This window comes from Topomyia yanbarensis, chromosome 1, assembly GCF_030247195.1.
Source record: "Topomyia yanbarensis strain Yona2022 chromosome 1, ASM3024719v1, whole genome shotgun sequence".
NCBI classification, from domain to species: Eukaryota; Metazoa; Arthropoda; class Insecta; order Diptera; family Culicidae; genus Topomyia; species Topomyia yanbarensis.
This window is the reverse complement of record NC_080670.1, coordinates 189,766,369-189,785,507: the sequence shown is the minus strand read 5'-3', so window position 1 is coordinate 189,785,507 and position 19,139 is coordinate 189,766,369. Positions and strand designations below refer to the sequence as shown.

The 19,139-nt window shown below is 43.9% G+C and overlaps 1 protein-coding gene across 2 annotated transcripts; it reads right to left on the bottom strand.

Annotated features, from left to right (window-relative positions):
• Nucleotides 1-3,925: 3,925 nt before the first annotated feature.
• On the bottom strand, nucleotides 3,926-18,095 carry LOC131684817 (fl(2)d-associated complex component-like). 2 transcript variants are annotated; one of them, XM_058968000.1, is made up of 6 exons: nucleotides 17,663-18,095; nucleotides 15,963-17,595; nucleotides 14,593-15,899; nucleotides 5,878-6,195; nucleotides 5,016-5,313; nucleotides 3,926-4,954 (listed from the first exon to the last, which is right to left on the bottom strand). In XM_058968000.1, the coding sequence occupies exons 1-6, from the start codon at nucleotides 17,831-17,833 to the stop codon at nucleotides 4,236-4,238; spliced, it is 4,446 nt and encodes a 1,481-aa protein (XP_058823983.1). In that variant the 5' UTR covers nucleotides 17,834-18,095; the 3' UTR covers nucleotides 3,926-4,235. The 2 variants fall into 2 exon arrangements, with proteins under 2 accessions (XP_058823983.1, XP_058823994.1); XM_058968011.1 differs by lacking the exon at nucleotides 5,878-6,195.
• Between the last annotated feature and the right edge of the window lie 1,044 nt (nucleotides 18,096-19,139).

The following is a 19,139-nucleotide window of genomic DNA, read 5'->3' as shown; positions in this document are numbered from 1 at the left end:
TTATCTATTCAGCAGCGCTTCATACTCAAGTACTGGAACCAAAGAATCAGGAATCAGAATATATTGCCTTAAATTACACGTTCCCCGTCATGCGCCGGTAAACGCTTGCTTCAATGACACACAAAAAGAAATTTGTTTATTTAAACATCTCACACCTTGATTGATTATGGCTGTCGAAAGTTTCCTTGCTTCACGACAAGCGCTATTATTTACACTTTGTGCGTAGCGTTTGTTTTTCCCTCTAAGTTCAACGCTCTTATTAAAAGCAATTAACAAATTATTTTAAAAAAAAGCGGGCGGGTAAGTTCGTCGATTACCATTTTGCCGAATGCCGTTTCGCCGAATGGATCATTATGCCGATTTCACAAAACGGATTGTTATAAACAGTTTTTTATTGGTAACATCGAAATACAGGGAAGACCCTATCTTATCAGTCACCTCTCACATGAAAATCTGGTTGATTGGCTCTAGCAGACGAACCAAGTCAAATTCGTCTTGAATTTCAAAGTGGCACCAATCATCAATTTTTGCTTTGTAGTAATCATTACCTCTCAAATGACACCCATATTGATGGTGATTTTAAGTGTTTAATTGTAACCGGAATCAGCCATCTTGGATTTCAAAATGGCGCCAATTGTCAATTTTCGCATTCTACTAATCAATACCTTAAAAATGACACCCATATTGATGGTGGTTTTAAGTATTTTATGGTAACCGGAAGCCGCCATCTTGGATTTCAAAATGGCTCCAATCGTCAACTATCGCCTTCTATTAATCAATACCTTCCAAATGACACCCATATTGATGGTGGTTTAAGACGTTTTATGGTAACCGGAAGCCGCCATCTTGGATTTCAAAATGGCGCCAATCGTCAATTTTCGCATTCTACTAATCAATATCTTCCAAATGACACCCATATTGATGGTGGTTTTAAGTGTTTTGTGGTAACCGGAAGCCACCATCTTGGATTTCAAAATGGCGCCAATCGTCAATTTTCGCATGCTACTAATCAATACCTTTCAAATGACACCCATATTGATGGTGATTTTAAGTGTTTTATGGTAACCGGAAGCCGCCATCTTGGATTTCAAAATGGCGCCAATCGTCAATTTTTGCATTCTACTAATCAATACCTTAAAAATGAAACCCATATTGATGGTGATTTTAAGTGTTTTATGGTAACCGGAAGCCGCCATCTTGGATTTCAAAATGGCGCCAATCGTCAATTTTTGCATTCTACTAATCAATACCTTAAAAATGAAACCCATATTGATGGTGGTTTTAAGTGTTTTATGGTAACCGGAAGCCGCCATCTTGGATTTCAAAATGGCTCCAATCGTCAACTATCGCCTTCTATTAATCAATACCTTCCAAATGACACCCATATTGATGGTGGTTTTAAGTGTTATGGTAACCGGAAGCCGCCATCTTGGATTTCGAAATGGCGCCAATCGTTAATTTTCGCATTCTACTAATCAATATCTTCCAAATGACACCCATATTGATGGTGGTTTTAAGTGTTTTGTGGTAACCGGAAGCCGCCATCTTGGATTTCAAAATAGCGCCAATCGTCAATTTTCGCATTCTACTAATCAATACCTTTCAAATGACACCCATATTGATGGTGGTTTTAAGTGTTTTATGGTAACCGGAAGCCGCCATCTTGGATTTCAAAATGGCGCCAATCGTCAATTTTCGCATTCTACTAATCAATACCTTTCAAATGACACCCATATTGATAGTGGTTTTAAGTGTTTCATGGTAACCGGAAGCCGCCATCTTGGATTTCAAAATGGCGCCATCTTGGATTTCAAAATGCCAACCAATCAATCAATCGACACAATGCACTTTCGAAATATCCGGGTCAGTGATTGAGTGATGCTAGCAGTCACTTTACAATTTCCGTGAGGGGACTTCAAAAATTGCGATTCTGAGAGTCACCTGGGTGATGACGGTCACCCAACAGTCACCTCACCTAAAGTGAGTCTCGGAATACCTCTTCGTGGGTGAGGTGACTGGTAAGTGAGGTGACGGTGACTCAAGTGAGGTGAGGTGAGGTGACGGTGAGAATAGGGCCCCAGTACTCGGTTCTGAAGGTAACTTCTCAGAATCTTGCACAAATAATCTGGAACCCGCATTCTGTGTAGTGCTACGAAGATAGCCACACAGCTGGTCTTGTTGAACGCGTTCTTTACGTCGATCGTAACCACGCCGCAGTAGCGATTACCTCTTCTCTTTTGCTTCAATGCTTTCTCCGCATTCGCGATGACCGTGCGGATGGCGTCCACCGTCGAGATCCCTTTCCGGGATCCGAACTGCCTCTTCAATAGTCCGTTCTCACTTTCAGCGTAGTTCGTCAGCTTGTTGAGCATAACCCTTTCCAGAAGTTTACCAAGAGTATCCAGCATGCATATAGGCCGATACGATGCTGGATCTCCTGGTGGCTTTCCTGGTTTTGTCAGCAACACCAGCTTCTGGATCTTTCTTCCTGCAGAACTATCCTGAACATGTCCGGAAACGTCAGGATCGTGGTCTTCAGTGCCACATTGGGGATACTGTCCGGACCGGGGGCGTTTTTTGCTTTAATTTTTTTCGCCTTTATAAGGAACTCGTCGTTAGAGACTCGATTGTCACTAGCATTTCCACCGTCTGCATCCTTCGGTCGTCCTTCGGGAAGACTCCATGATAACTTTCAATTTGACAGAGCACATTTCAGCTGGCGTCGTTGGATCCTTGATCTTGACCATCACGACACGGTAAGCGGTTGCTTCAGGGGTTAGCGTCTACTTCTCTGCACAGCTTTTTATAGCAGACGGACTTACTAAGCACGATCTCGCGTTTAAAAGCAGACCTAGCCACCCGGAATGTCCTCTTACACTTTGCTCTTGTTGCCTCAGATCTTGCTCTTTGAACGCGTCTTCTGGCTGTTAAGCGTTCCGTAGTACAAATACGTCGAATACCGGAGGTTCCTCGGCTCCATTTTCCTCGGAATTGTTACGTCACACGCCCTCGCTGATGTTTCCGACAGCTCATCGGCATTCGAAATTGGAGCGAGGCTGTCAGCAGGAAGTGCTTCCACAAAAAGATCCTTATTTTCCACTTTCTTTCGCCAGTCCTCACTCTTCGCGTTACAGTGCAATTCCGCCGACCAATGGTGTCGCATGCAAGGGTTGACGCGGTCCTTCATGGGGTACCGCGTTCAAAGCCAGATCGGCGCTAGTCAGGCGTCTTTAACTGAGCCTACTTCCACCGGCTAAGGTGCCGAGTTTCGAACATACTTTAAGACCTACCAAAGTTTTATTGGGACGGGGGACAGCCAGTAACATTAGCCCACTCGCCGTTCGGGGAAGTGTCACCCTAGGGTAGTGGAATGGCGTGGCTGTCGGTCCTTGGATAAATTTCGATGAAATCCTTATTAACATCCGTGTTCTGTCGCCAATATGCTGTAATTAGGATCCTACTGGTATCGATCGTAATGTGCCGGTTGGCACCACAGTTGGGTGAGATAGCTTTATGCTAAAATCTTGGATAAAACCTAAGCGGAAGCGGCACTGACTCGCTTTGACGGAGCTGCTTTCGGATTTAAATGACTTTTTCTAGACGTCTAGCAGAGCCCAATATTGCCTTGCCCCACCATATTCTAGCAAGACTCTCCAACTCGTTCGCAGGGGGGGGGGGTCGTTAAGCACCTGAACTTCTGTTCTCCATTCCCTGCTGCTCCATGTGTGTGTGTTAATCATCCCAACTGCTACTGGCCGGCAACGGTTTACAGAAAAATGATGTTTCCAGGTATTAATTCAGGCAATTAACTTAGTTCGATTAAATTGTTATAAAATATAGGACTAATTTAACACATTTTCACAGTGGCTAATGCAAGTACATTGCTGCACTAAAGAACGGTGATACTCGAATTAAAACGCCACGCTTTTGGATCCCTATTGGATGATAAAATTTTCATCACTTTATTCATGATCTACACATCAGGTTTCGATACACAACGGAGAAGAAGAAGACAACTGCTGCAAACACGATACGCTATCAGTAGGTTAAATTGGTGCAAAGCAAAGGGTACTGCATTCTTCCTAACGCCTATGTAGTGCCCGCCGATGCCTAGGGGAAACATTCAATAATATATATGCATAGGTAAACAGCTTAATCCTAGAAACTATTAGCGTTAAAGTGAACTGTTGTATCATTGATCGCAAGCTAAAATCATGACAATATTCGTAAAATAACTACTGCACTTCTATCTTCTTCGGTTGCATCGTGGATTGGAACAGTTTCATTACGGTCTCGTGCAATTCCGGATTGGTAGGAACCGACTGGTGTTCGGTGATGCGCTCGTTACATTCCTGTGGCGGGAAACCGCACAGCTGACGTCGGATTTCCAAATCCCGACGAGCACTCAACGCACGGCTGTGCGGTCCCGAAGATCGCAATATAAGATTGCGACGGGCCTGTGCTCGATCACGCATGGCTACATGAACGGATGCTACGGGATGTAGAATTTTATCTATTCCGGCTAAATTCGCTTCCTGCTCGCTAGTTTCACTAGCTTTTGCTGGTTCTTCACTTTTGATGGTCGACTGTTTTCGCTCCAGCTCTTTTTGCGCTTCTTGTTCGTCCTCATCCAGAACTTCCTTTTTGATTTTTATTCCGTTGAAAAGTTGCTCTTCTTGCTCTTTCTTCACAGCGGCAACCTTTTGCTGTTCGACTGCAGCGGCAGCAGCTTTAAACTCTTCTATCTCTTCACGTAGCTTCTCCTTGGATTCTGTAAGAACGCGCTGTGCGTATGCTTCCCCAGCAAGACGCACCGAAATTCCAATATCCAGCAGAATGTGATGAGCTTTCCAACGATTGCGTGCCGATACGGGAATAGTTTGTTCTGGTTTCAGTTTGGCACGCGTTTCATGTGCTAAGCTAGCCCAATCGACACCCAGAGCGTCCCCAAGACCTGTTGAATATGAAGAATGGGTTAGAATTGTACCAACTCAGACCAAATTCAAATAAATTACCTTTAACCTTATTCTCTTCCTCTAATTCGCCATCTGAAATTTCCTCGAAGTCTAGGTCCATCTCCTCCTTCAGCTCCTTATTGGCGTGCAGCTTGCCTGCTTCCTTGGCATCCTTCAGATCCTGATCGGATACGGCTGAACAGCCGGACCCTTCCGGGCGGTTGGTGGCCGAGGTGTGCTGTTGTGATTCGCCCGCCAGGGGCTTCTCCGAACTGGTGCCTTGACTGAGGAGAGGGTCGTGTTCAGTTGATGGACGCTTATCGTCATTTGCCGATTCGTTCGGTTGACTCGTCACGTCCTTTGCGAAGAGAAAAAGCTGTATCATTTGGCGTAGTTCGAAAGAGGGTCGTGAATGGAAAGGAAAATTACGTGCGTGGGAAATAAAATTTGTACTTGCAATGAACCAAAACAGCTCTACACATAGAACGACATTTTTAACGCAACACTGATTATAGATATAACATTTTCTTTTCTTTTAGGAAGGGTTGATTACGGAAAATTTGGAGGTTAACGTTTTCTCAAAAATACAGTCTCTTTGGTAAAAAACACATTCGTCTGCGCAAATGCATCGTTTTGGGAAAAATTCACAAAAACCTGATAAGGGTTCGTAATCGATATTCAGGCGGAAATAAACGATTAAGTCCACAAATAAACCAGCCAAAATATTTTAGGCAAGAAAAGAATACTTTCTGAAGTTACCGGTCGTTCTTTTCGCGCCCTTAATAATTTTATAGTGGACAGTTTTGGATAAATCGTTGCAACTCTAAAGGAACACATGTCAAACAAATAAAAAAGAACATCAAAATCAAACAATCGTACAACGTCAAAACAAGTTATGAACGGAAGGAAGAGCAGTACATACGATCGGAAAAGACGCTTTATCACCATCATCAACATTGGCATAGAGATCAGGCGGGTGTCCCGTCCCTGGACCTCCGATACAACCGTCATACGATTTGTATCGAGCTTTAGATAAAAAAGGACGCCTTGGGATTGGGCGGGATGGTTGCTGCTGAAACTGATTCGGGTGCGGGTTGTGCTGCAAGACCTGCGATGGAATCATCATCGAAGATGACGTGTTTAGAGCCGCCGTCGCTGTACTGGAGGGTGCTGCTGATGCGGTAGTATCCGACGGACCAATTGGAACCGTATGCGGTGTAGAATCGTTCAGTTCGTCGTCCTAATCCAAGCAGCGTGTAGCGAAATATATAGCAATAGCAATACAGGGTGTTTAATTAGGATATTAGCTTCAACTAGTTATGGTGCAAATATGGTTTCTACCGCTCTGTTCAACCGCATCAACTTAACTGCCGTGATACGCATAACAGTCCCACCTGCATAGGAAACCCATAGCAAATGGGACTGTTATGCGGATCACGGCAGTTAAAGGATAGGACGGAATATGTAACGCTTGATTCAAACTCTGGTGTAGCCCAAACACGAATACGTTTTGTAATAATACTTCTTTTTTGTAAATAATTTAACACCGTACTAAATACAATTTATTCTGGAGATCGAAGTAGTTAAAGATTCTGCATTGCATTCTCACGAATGAGATAAGTATAAAGAATCATCTGAATTGGAGATCACGGTCAAACTTAAACTTGCTATCAATGTTTGTTTTCGTTTCAAACATCTAGCCCAAGCAAAAGCTGTGCGAAACTCGGTTTGAGTTACAGAAGCATGTACACCGTGCAGTGCAGCAATTCCGCGATCTCAAAATTTTGTAATATTTTGGTAGGATCGTTCATTATTGACAAACATTAGACCGGTATATTTTTATTTCGTCTTTAAAAAGGTTCTTTCCACGTTATCGTTAGGAAAATATTCCTAAAAATTCACAGCTTCTGAATTGGATTTAATTTTATCTTGTTTTTTAGCTATATTGTTCAAAATACGTTGAAGTCCAATAACAAAGCTCTGGCGACAATAGCTGGTTCTCCTAAAAAGTAGCTGCAGAACTCGAGAATTGTGGAGCAATCCACTCTAGCAGACAGTAAGTCCGAGACGTATAGGACTCAAGAGCAGTATCTTCGGATGCTGAGGGCATCGAAGAAGATGTCGAAGAGCAAAGTGTATGCACCTGTATTGGATAGACTCGATTCTGTCAACTCCGTTCTAGTAGCACGGATTCCAAACAGCAGAACAATATTATATCGTCGAGAAAACCAACGCGCAATAAAGAGATTTTATAAAGCAGTTTGTTGTCCGGAAGATGAACTCTAGCTACCTTGATGTCTTATCTATAATGTATGAAGTATGTGGTTGATATGAACATCATTGAAATAGCAGAGAATTATTATTGGGCCGAGATGGCTTCCTTGTGCGATGCCGGATGAAGCGAGTAAAAGTGCAGATAAACAGTCCTTAATGCTGATTTGGAGGAACAGTGAAGAAGACCGTGACTACCGAGTTTGTCTAGCTTGACTACCGATCTCGTGGGTGATTTTGTCGGAACCTTCGATTTGCAATCTATCGGCGAATCCACCTAGTGCTTACGTTGTGAGTGAGAGTAGTTTGTCGATCGTTTAGGCATTAAACCATGTAGGTCGTCTGCAAGAAAATAATCAATTTGAATAGTTTTGATGCGGTAATCAAACACGACGATTACACGATAATTATCGATGTTCGATTTCTTTCCCTTTTTGAGAACAGGAAGGAAATATTTCAGTCGCGAGATATAGTTTGAAGACATTCTGAAATTTTTCAAATTGACATTCAGCATTAGTTTTAAAAAACCTGTGACAGACAATTGGTTTAAGATGGTTCTTGCATTACGCCTCGATAGTGGTGCCTCGAGGATACCGAGAAGGCTTATTGGCCTTTTTTATGCTTTGTGTTTTTTCATACTCTACACCTGCCCAAACTAACGATCAACGATTAGCATATGCGCACTGGCGTGGCCGACTGGCGGGTCGACGTGGATTCCTTCCTAGGATTCGTTTCCGGCGTTCAATTCGGGCATTTGATTCAATTTATTCGGGAAGATCTGATTGGATAAATTAAGGTACGAATAATTTATCGACGTACGGAATCATCCATTCTCGGTCAGCATAGCACGATAAAATTCTACTAGAATGAAATTGTTAATGGTAAATAATTATCATTTGCTGGTATTTTTAGACGAGTTCGAGTGGGTTGATTGCATGTTACATGTGTTCCTCTCTTCTGCTTCATTGGTCTGTTTTTGTTGCACTTCTATTAGTTTGCTTTTCCAGTACTCATGTATACCAAAAATAACAACGGTCAATTTATAAAGCTCGACTTAATCTCATTGCATCTTTTTTTCTTCACTCAGATAGTATTTTTTATTGCTGTATTTTAAATTAGGTTCATACTAACACTACCACAATAAACTGCATACTCACTAATATACACTCTCAATCTCTCTCTCATTCCAAACCTACAAGCGCTCGTGGCCTTCGCGATAAAAAAACCTGATCAGAAACGCGAACATATAATTGCAATCATTCACAAATAATTATACACGAACACCCCGGGAATTAAGTGAACGGCTTAACACCTATAAATTTACAAACGCGGTCTCAAGCATTAACCTACCGCTCGAACGATCATGCATCGGTTGCCTCTGGAAGTCCTAGTAGCTTCACGCCTTCGGTCCTAGTAGCTTCCCCCCTGCAGTTGGGCCAACCGGGAACTCTACTGATATGGGGAAACTCTCTTATAGTACCTGAACCGTACCCTGAAAATTGAGCATCAGATTCACGGTTCGCGCGATCATTCAAGAACACACGCGAATGGCCACCCCATTATAAAGTTGAATTTATCCACGCGAAGTAGCGTACCCGCGACATACAAATACCAACGCGATCGAACACGTTAACGTACAAACGCTCGAGTCTTCGCGCTGATACACACGATCGTGAAGTCCAAACGCCCGCACATGCACAATGTATATCACATTCATCACGGCCCGATGCAATTGGGGTTGAGCAATGTTTTAGTGAGTAACATTTCCCGTCTCATCTGCAATTGTAGTGAGTGATTCTGATGGGGAGCCCTTCCGAGACCCTAGCTCTACTGCTCCAGTAGGGCAACTCTCAAAAAAAAAAAAAAACATTCGCTGCTCATTAATATCCATGCAGAACGACTTAGACTCAGACTTCAATTGGCGTTTAATGCTTCGTAGGTGTCTGAAAAAAGGGTGCATGCTTTGCTGTTTGTATTCGGTTGAGTTGAAAGTAATGGTTTCATAATGAAACTTTTTAATGCCTTTCGTTTGGCAGTTTTTTTATTGTCTAAGGATGGTTATTTGCCAGGGAGGATATTGATTGACGCTAATGATTCGTTTTGTCATATGACATACACAACAGGGGCATATGGTTTATACACAACAGTGTACTTACTAATGACACTGTTGTAGTCAGCGTTTTTGAAAACGACGGCGGTAGAGTTCGCGACGTCTTCGAAGTTCCTTCCTAAGTTACAAGCGAGCACAAGATGAAGTTCGTTTATTTGACACAGCTTAAAATGTTAGCTTAACTGAGTCTTGGATCTTTCAATATTTACAACGTGTAAATAGAAATACACAAATCGAATTCAATTATATGTCCATCCGATCTTGTGTACACATTTTGTTACTTCGCATAAAGATCTTCTTTCTTGTTGTAGATCCTGCATCGCTTGCTTGGGGGTCACCTTGTTTACTTTCTCTTGATTTATTGTTTTTGTCCATGTTGTCCTCTCTATTGATGTTGTATAGGTTTTTCTAATTAACTGCCTTGGATTCTTTTTTTGGACCTACGAACCATGATCGTATATCCGTGTTTGTATGTCCATTTTATACAACTGACACGTAGATGTCTGTCCTTCATATGTGCACAGCGTAACTTGAGAGTTGGTAACGCTTTCTCCTTCGTATTGAAAGTTTAGCTAAAAAGGAATAGCTTTCGTCACTTGCATTCTCATAACACGAAAGCCATTGTAAACTCTTGGAAAAAGAATTCTCCAGGTTTCCAACTGAATGCTCCGTATTCCGTAGATGATCGTTCTAATGAGCTGATTGCCTGTACGCAGAGATATATCGTACAGACGCACATCTATCTTATCATCGTCTATATAAGAGGGTATCTTGATTCTGAGATAATGAGGCACATGCTGGACCAAAGGAGACGGATCAGTGGAACAATAGGGAGCGCACAAAACACAGAACCATTGTACATCCGTTTTCGTCAATTACATTATTCATTTGCCGAAGAGTGACGCTAGTGTAAGAATAGCTGGCGTTGTTGATAAGTGCAGATTTTTCGGTATCCAATCGATGAGATCAATTACTTGCCAACTGAAGTTGAAATCGCCCAGAATAACTAATTCATCAGTCGCGGTGACGATGAAGAAACGAAGGAAAGATGTACATCGAACAAGCTGGACTCACGAATTATACTGGAGGAAAATACGCGAAACAGGAACAAATTGCGATCAACACGCTTCACCAAAAGTCACACTTGCTCACCGGTCATCGTTGATCACTCGAGCTTTTATACCATGACGAACAGCGATAAGTACGCCACCACTTAATATCTTATGGCTGTTGAGGGGTGGTAGACATTGAATGCTGAACCAAATACTTGGTTGTTGAGCCACGTCTCAGTCAACGCAATGTCGTCATAACAGTAGCCCATACTCACGATTAAAGAGATTTGTAACGTCTAGGAATATAGTTTGCATTTTTGCTAAGACAGAGTATTGACTTGAGCAAATATGATCAAGAGAAACACAATAAATGGGATGGGAGGCATTCGCAAATGGGATTAATTTCAACAACGGAATATCAGTAACTGTATCAGGAACAGGGTACAGGGTGGTCAACGAAGGTAGAAAACAGGTTTTTTTTTCTTTTCACATATTTATATTGTAACGATATTTAATTAGCAAGGGACTAGAAGGTGTGAAATATTTTTAAATAGTACTCAAGGAAGAGCGAGGAGTTGAAGGAAGAAAGTTTAGAAAAGCTTGGAATATGAGCAAGCTAAGAGTTTCCCGGTTCTGGCAGCATAAGTCATTAAGTGACTTTACGCTTGCCTGGGCATGCCGCAGACTCAAGTGATTCGCATTTAATGCCAAAATATCCTTACCCCTGCGTTGCAGAAGACAAGAAGTTAAATCGCCGGAAAACTCTAGGCTTGCTCATATGACCCTATCCCACGCATTTCCGAACTTTCATTCTTTAACTCCTTGCTCTTCCTTGAGTACTATTGAAAAATATTTCACGCCTTCCAGTACCTTTTTAATTAGCTGGGATTGTTCAATATAATTGTGAAAATGTCTATTACATTCTTATTATACGTAGCACGTATCCCACTACTACCACGAAAGTTGACGCCGAATCACTTTAAACTTTAATTGACTTTATCAGGCTGAGTTCTATGTTATATTCATGTGATCAGATTTCGAAATGTTGGGGGAATGGGTAAGTGGAGGGGGTTGGGTTTAGTGGCTTGAGAATGGAGGATGCCTAAGAAACCCTTCATCTTATTTCGGTATGCGAGGTGCATGAAGGGAATGCAGGTGTAAGTGTGGTCCAGAAGAGGAGGGTGATGAAGGAGGAAGGTGTAAGGGTAAGGGGGAGGGGACGATGCTACATCCAACTGCATATTATATATTCCATTTGAGACTTGGTTTGAGAAAATCAGTTCAGTCATCACCTAAGAAACAAGGTGACTTTAATTGTGGAATACGCCCGGAATCCGGAACTTCTGGAATTGTCGATAGTTGACAATATATTTAAAGAATATTTGACTGGCTAACAGTGATCTAGACTTGCGAGTCGAAGTAATTTTGTAATAATTTCAATAGATTTTTAGCCTATGAGGTATTACGACTGTAACGGTTTATATGGGATACTCCATTGCGACCTTACTAACCTATAACTCCGGAACCAAGAGTCAGAACCAAATAAAATTCAGCGGCAATCAAGCATATTACTGTATCTTTCATTTGAAATCAAGTTTGTAAAAATCGCTAGAGAATTCGCTGCGAAATAGGCGTGATATTAGCTTAGGAACTTTGTGAGTTCCCTGGGGGCATCAAGAACCGTCATAGGTGGCCAATGAAGCCAACGCTACTTTGATTGGTCATAAATGATCTAGACTTGCAAATCCAAGTAATGAATGTTGCACTTATTTTAATATGTATTACATCATTTACACATCATGGTGTTACCAGTTTATATGGGAATTTGCTGTCTGATCACACTCTTCAACCCGTAACTCCGGAACCGGACGTCGGATCAACGACCTCCGGTGTCGGTGCTGGCTTCTTCCTGGTGACCAGCGTCCAGGGGTTAACGCCCTTCTGCCCCGGTCGCGCCGGGTTGCTGGTACCAACGCTCTGCTCAGCGAGGTCACTCTCGCCCTCGCTTACCTCGACCAAACGGCGTCTGGCCTTAACGGTTACACGCCGTGTGGTGTCGGTTTTGCACCCTCGCCTGGCGACTTCCTAGGGCGCTTCGCGTTCGGCGCCCTCTTACGCTTGCCCTTGCCTTCTCCCTTCGAGGGGAACTCGGCCGCCGCTCCGAGCGACTTGGCTGCTCCATAGAAGGTGAAGGCCACTGTCTGAGTGCCTGTATCGACCTTCTCTCTTCCCTTCCTCTTGGAGGCCACTGTCTGGGTTTCTCTGTCGGACTACTCCCGACATTCCATCCTCTTGGCATAAGCCTGCTGTTTCTGTCTTGCGATACGAACAGTTTTCCGGAGCTCCAGGAGGCTCTGATTTAACTCCTTGCTTATGTTTTGCTTTGCGCTAGTGAACTCGATTATTGAATCGAGCTGCTCCACCACTTTGCGCATCGCGGATAGTGGCCCGTCCAGTGCGTTGGTAGGGCTATTTCCTACCACTACTGGGGGGGTCACTGGTGCTATCAGATGCAGTACTCGTCGCTCCACTACTCTCCCCACGGGGGGAGACCTCGCAGAACCACCTCTAGCAAAAGGGGTTTGGCACCTCTGTTTGTTTATTTTTGTTTATCTCCATGTTTGAACCCACGAGTAGTGCGAGAATAAATGTCCGCCACGGCAGAGCTCCGCATTAACGTGGTAAGGGACGCTTACTGTGGGGGTTGCCCAGGTACCCCACAGGCTCCGTTAACGATCGAGCATCTTTTTCACCCCCTCGATCACTCATCCCTCTGCACGGGTCGCTTCATTTCGGTGGTCATTTTTTCTTGTCACTCTAGTACGGGTATTCTACATCTCTCCGGTTATGTCCCAGAGATTAGCTTGATTCTCGACATCGCGATTCAAGCGCAGACTAAACGCGTAACAAAAACTAACGATTTCTCGAAGAATACGCGGAAAACACCTCTGCATTTAAACATTTTCTGAGGGTCGGAACGCCTGATAATTCCCGGGGGGAACAAGGCTTGGAAAACGACAATGAAGAAATACCAAAAATGCGGTTGTTGGCGCTGGTTCGTTGAAGAGTTTTCGAAGAAAACCTTAATGCATTGCAGAGGATGGCAGGAAGCTACAAAAGAAACGCATTGGTCAAAAAATTGCTGCATTCGCTGCAATTCATATTTTAGTTTCATGCATTGTATAATAGAAGAAGAAATAATAAGATATTTAGGTGTGGACATAGCATAGTTGGTAAATAGATTGGCTTGTACGCAGCTCACCTGGGTTCGGTTTCCAACTCTTCTACATATGGTTCAACATTTTTCAAACCCGAAGAAAGAAAGGTGTGACTCTAACGACAACAACCTCTGGTAACAAAACAAAAAGATATATGGTATTTTAAAAATAATGAAAGTACACACTTTCACATGGACGGTCAATTATGCTCATGAATTGACAAGTCTATAATATATCCGTGGCAGTTAATTTCTTTAGTGCAGTTGCAGAATTTGGCTGCACAGCCGTTGGCAGTTTAGCTACGAGTAGTGATTGCATTATAATCATAAATATTATTACATTCGCAGCTAGTCCAAAAGATTTGTTAATCCGAACCCTGTCTAATCTAATCTAATGTAGGTTATAAGTACAGCTACAAGTGAGATGCGTACAAGACAATCGACTTACCAATTGCACTATGCTCACCTTCATGATCAATTTCAGATACATCTCGATCCGTCTATCTGTGGAAAAATTTGAATAATTGCTGAAGGAAGAAAAGCAAGCTAGGAGTGGGATATATTGACCCTTTCTAGACTTTGATTTTCGAGTTTCGCGTGCATTGATTCTGGTACCAGAATAAACTCAGTCGATGCAACCAGCCAGCAGCCGTGTCAAATTGCTAAGCCAAACCAAATGTTTCGATATCACTAGTTCTCACCAGCTTAAAATTGAACTCCTTTTCTGGCAGGACATGACACAGCTCTAGGGGTTTGCTCAAAAACACAAATCGTATTTTCCTTTTTGGAGCTAGCAACAATCCGGCGTCGGATTCTGATGAGACGAAGGCCAAACGCAAATTCCACAACTAATTTAGTTATAGATTTTCTGCCCTTAACGCGCAAAGGTGGTTTTGAGCAATTCTCGCCTTAGTGGAGAAAAAATAGTTCTCTCCTAAGGAGAAATATAGCATGGTGTCACATTTGCACAACAAACAATTTACGTACCTCTTCTCTTGTCAAAATATCATCCAAATCGTCACTGATTTCACTGAGATTATCCTCGTCCAGTGCCGGCAAGTCGGGAACAGCCGTTTCTGGAACCTTTTCGACAACAGGCGCAACCATTGTGACACCTTCCGCAGCAACAGAAGCAGCCCCGGTACCGACTACAGCAGTAGTCGAAGCAACGCCATCCGCTGCAACGGCTGGAACAACGGGAGCTGGAACTACGTCCAATTCATCATCCCACTCGGCAACGGCAGCAGCCGGTGCAACGCTATCCGTTAGCTTGTTACTGGATGGCGCGGGTTGCCCGAAAGGGCTTTCAGATGTTTTAGAGATAAACTTTCCTACTTCTGACCGCGGAGCGGTTTGTCCGATGATAGCAGGACTTTCTCGACTTTCGTTTCCTAGTGGTGGCTGTTGTGTGTGCGGACCAGAATGTTGATGCAAATTTTCAGATCCCGTTGGTTGGTGTTGATGTTGACCACCAATAGTGCGATTAATACTATATTTGCCTTGATTCCCGCCGAAGCGGCTTGGACCCATTCCTATGTGACTTTTGCGACCAGGATTAAATATTGGTTGATGTCCAGGATGATGACGCCGGAACATTCCCCGATCGTTCCCACCGCCTGGTGGTTCGCCAAGCCTTCCGGCTAATTTATGGCGTGGGACATAGTCCATCTCCTCTTTTGGTTTTGCATGCCAAGTAGAGCCTTGATTCTGTTCCGGGTGACTCTGTTGCCATCGACGAGCTCCACCGCCATGGTTATGCGCATGCGGGGGTGGTCCAACTGCTGGATGATCTTCATGCTCCCACTGGCGCTCTTGTTGATACTTCCATTCACCGCGTTCTTTTTCTTTAGCCCACCCGTCGCTTTCTTTCCAATGTGCATCGTCCCAGCTTCTGGATGTTCCTTGATAAGGTTCCTGGCTGTGACTATGCGATGGCTGGCTATGGTCCCGATCCCAGTCCCTTCCATGGTCATCACCACGCCTATCAAAACTACGTTGCGGCGGACCACGATCAGGTTCGCGTTCTCGATCACGTTCCCACTCCCTTTCATGCTCGCGACGGGGTGGAGGATCATCAGGATAATCGGTTCTGGCGTAGTCATGGACACGACGATCTTTCTCCACAAATACCCGCGGCTCAGGTTCTCGATATTCTCGGACTTCGCGCGCTGGAATCGGTGGAGGTACATGTCGCTCAAATGGACTATCCCGTGATCGTGCACCTCTAACTATCGGTGTAACATATTCCCTCTCACGGGAACGACTGCGTCGATCATGATGATCAATGTATCCTCCTAAGTGTTAGAAAGAAGAAAAAAGCCAGTTTCATTAAAATATTTTCAGACAAATCCACTCACCTCTTTCGACGGTACCACGGTCATACGAGCGTTCTCGGGGAACAATTCTGTCACGACTTCTGGGAGAATTTGGAGTTCGACTACGATCGTGATCAATTTTTCCAGGCGATCTAGCAGCCGCTAAAGCTCGTGCCCGTTCAGCCGGACGAGGCAACAAACGTTCCACCGGGCGGTGGCGATCAGGTTTCTCCAATCCACCATCACTTTTCGACAATCCAACATCTTTTTCAACCGGTCGACGGGCTTTCTCCTTTGCAGCGGCTGCTAACCTCTCACGTTCACGTTGTCGTTCTTGACAACGGGCCAGTGCTTCCTCACGTTCCTTATTTCTAGCGAGTTCCCTCTCTTGTCGTTCCCGACGTTCGCGATCCTTTAATGACTCGTGTCTTCTTCGATCGTCGATGCGTTCCGGCGAACGCTCGGGGCGTCTTACGATGGTTGCAGGTGGCTCACGATACCGCAATGGTTCAGGTGACTTCTTTGCCATCTCCCTGCCACGAGAAGACGACGAAACTGCTGCGGGAGAAATACGCGAGCGCGGAGAACGGGATCGAATAAGCGTACGAGGTGAACGACTTTTTACGTGCTCTCGTTCCCTTTCTCGCTCACGAAGACGCAATCGTTCTTTCTCCCTTTCCCGTTCCTTCTCTCGAAGAGCGAGCTCACGTTCCTTTTCGCGAACCCGTTCACGAGCATCAACGACAGCGTGTTTGTCCTTCTTCACGGCCACACTTTTCTTCACCAAATATTTTGTGGGTGTTTTTCCGCTGGGAGATACTTCACGAGCCACCTTACGTAGGTGGCTTGTACCACCGGGACTTGTTACTTTTTTAACTCGTATCTTCGTAGTTAAATGTGTGCCAACTTTTTTAGTCAAAATGCGCTTCGTTCCGTCCGGAGCTACTTTTTTCGTATGCTTCTTAATAACTTTCTTTCCTCCATCTGAGCTGGAGCTAGAATCCCGCCGTTGTCGTATGACCCGTTTCTTTACCCTTCGAGAATCGCGGCTAGAGCTGCTTGAACTAGAGCTCGAGTCGGAATCAGACGAATCCGATCCGCTGCTGCTCGAACTGTCCGAGCTAGAAGACGATCGTCGAGGTGCCGGTACTTTTCGGATCTTTTTGACCACCAACGTCTCTTTGGCGGACTTTTGTTTCATCGTCGACGATGACATGTGACGATGATGGTGATGGTGGCTGCTTCCACCTCCGCTGGCATCCATCTCCAGTTTTAGTTCGTGCTGCAGTTCCTTGCGTTTGCGCTCTAGGATGTCTTGATCAGCATTCTCCAGTGTGGATTGATCCCAACCTCCTCCTCCTGCGCTGGCAGATGGTGCGGAATTATTATTTCCAACACCACCACCACCACCTCCACGGTCGCTGGCTGTTGAGGTACTATGACCACCGCGTTCCGTTTCGTGCTTGCTCGAGACGGGCCCTGGGGGCGGAACAGGAGCAACCCCGCCGATAGTTTCACCTCGACTGACTATAACTTTTCCAAGTTTGGCCGCTAGTTGAGCTTCGATTAACCGGGCGTGTGCTGATACACTCTCCGGGACGATCTTCGGCGCTGGGACCGGTTCTGGCTCGTCACAGCCAACAATACGTTTAACAATTTCCTCCTTGTTGATACCCTGATGGAAGGAAAAGTCATTTTTCGATATAAAAAAACAACTTGGTAACAGTTCAGGAAACACTCACCGATTCCTGCTCTTGGTGCTGCTTTCCGGGTACGATTCCACCCGTGGATGACACCGGAAGCGGAAACTTCTTCGTACCGAGACGCTGGAACACGCTAGGACGATCCTTTGGAAGCACTTTCTTGTTTGGATTGAGCTCGAGTGTAATTTTACGCTTTACAGGTGTAGACATCTTATTTTCGACGCCCGTCGCAGTGAATCGCACATATTTTGCACTTCTCTCGCCGAGTGGGGGAAAAGCGAAAAATGAAACCGAAAATAAACGCCGTAATGCAGTAGCGTTCTTAACCCCTGGTCACTAGTTTGTCGGAATCGTACGCCGGGAATCGGTTGCAACACTTTTCGTCGACTTCTGAACACAAATTTGTAATATTTTCTGAAAACTTTAAACAACAAACTTCTTTTTGGAGAAAAACCGATCGATGCCACAGCGAAATTTTTCTCTGACAGTTCTTTGGCACCAGAGATGCCAGGTACTTTTTTCAAATGTCTGCAATAATAATTTTAAAAGTCTGGGAAGAACAAAAAATGTCAGGAAAGCTAGTGTAACCAAAAGCCTTTATATTCAAAAATCTGCAAATATCTGCAACCAAACTAAAAAATCTGCAAATATCTGCAACCAAACTAAAAAATCTGCAAATATCTGCGTCATCGAAAAAATCTGCAGCTTAAATTAAAAGTCTGCAAATTTGCAGACTTGTCTGCAAATCTGGCATCTCTGTTTGGCACCGCAATCACAGGGTGCACCCTATGAAAGGGATAGCCAAAGTCTTGTCGGAGTTTCGTTCAATTTACACGCAACCTAAAATTCTATCAAATATTTCACGTTTGTGATTATTATTAAAGAATTTGTAATAATTTGCGAAATGGTGGGAAGATGGAGTTAATAACCATACGTCCTGGTTTCCCAGGACATGTCCTGGTTTAAACTGACTGGGATGTCGAGGAAAACGCTTGAATTATCCTGGTTTTTCTCCTGTAAGCCTAAAATATTTTTTTTCATTGAGTCTTCGCTTTATTTACTATGTTCCAGGTCACAGTTGCGGCCGACCGTAACCATAACTGCAACGTACACTCCAAGATAAACTGAATCTCAAGCAGAGTACGAGAAATAAAACCATAAATACTCTAGTCTACCAATATACCATCATATATATCTATCAAGATTTCGTCAGCTGTCAAAAATTTCATGATGCTGTCGGAATTCTGTTATAATTCTGCCGCACTGGTCCACAGAAATAAGCAGCACATCAATAACTATTGTGGAATAACTCCATTGCGCGCTGTCTCGAATTGGTGATAGTGCAACCACTTCGGCGACTAAGGTGCGTATCTAACTATCTACTTGACAGATACTGACTCCGACTAATATTATTTACACTAACATATTTGCCGCTTTCGATAGAGTGAACCATGATATAACAATCGCTAAAATGGCGAAATTTGGAATCAATGGTCGTTTTTGCAGTTGTTTCTTT

What these genes read in the sequence shown, in the direction of transcription:
- LOC131684817 (XM_058968000.1), bottom strand. Translation starts at nt 17,833, where the DNA reads ATGTCTACACCTGTAAAGCGTAAAATTACACTCGAGCTCAATCCAAAC. An exon ending in AGCACCAAGAGCAGGAATCG is followed by an intron (nt 17,596 to 17,662) that starts GTGAGTGTTTCC and finishes TCCTTCCATCAG; the next exon opens with GGTATCAACAAGGAGGAAAT. An exon ending in CCGTGGTACCGTCGAAAGAG is followed by an intron (nt 15,900 to 15,962) that starts GTGAGTGGATTT and finishes TCTAACACTTAG; the next exon opens with GAGGATACATTGATCATCAT.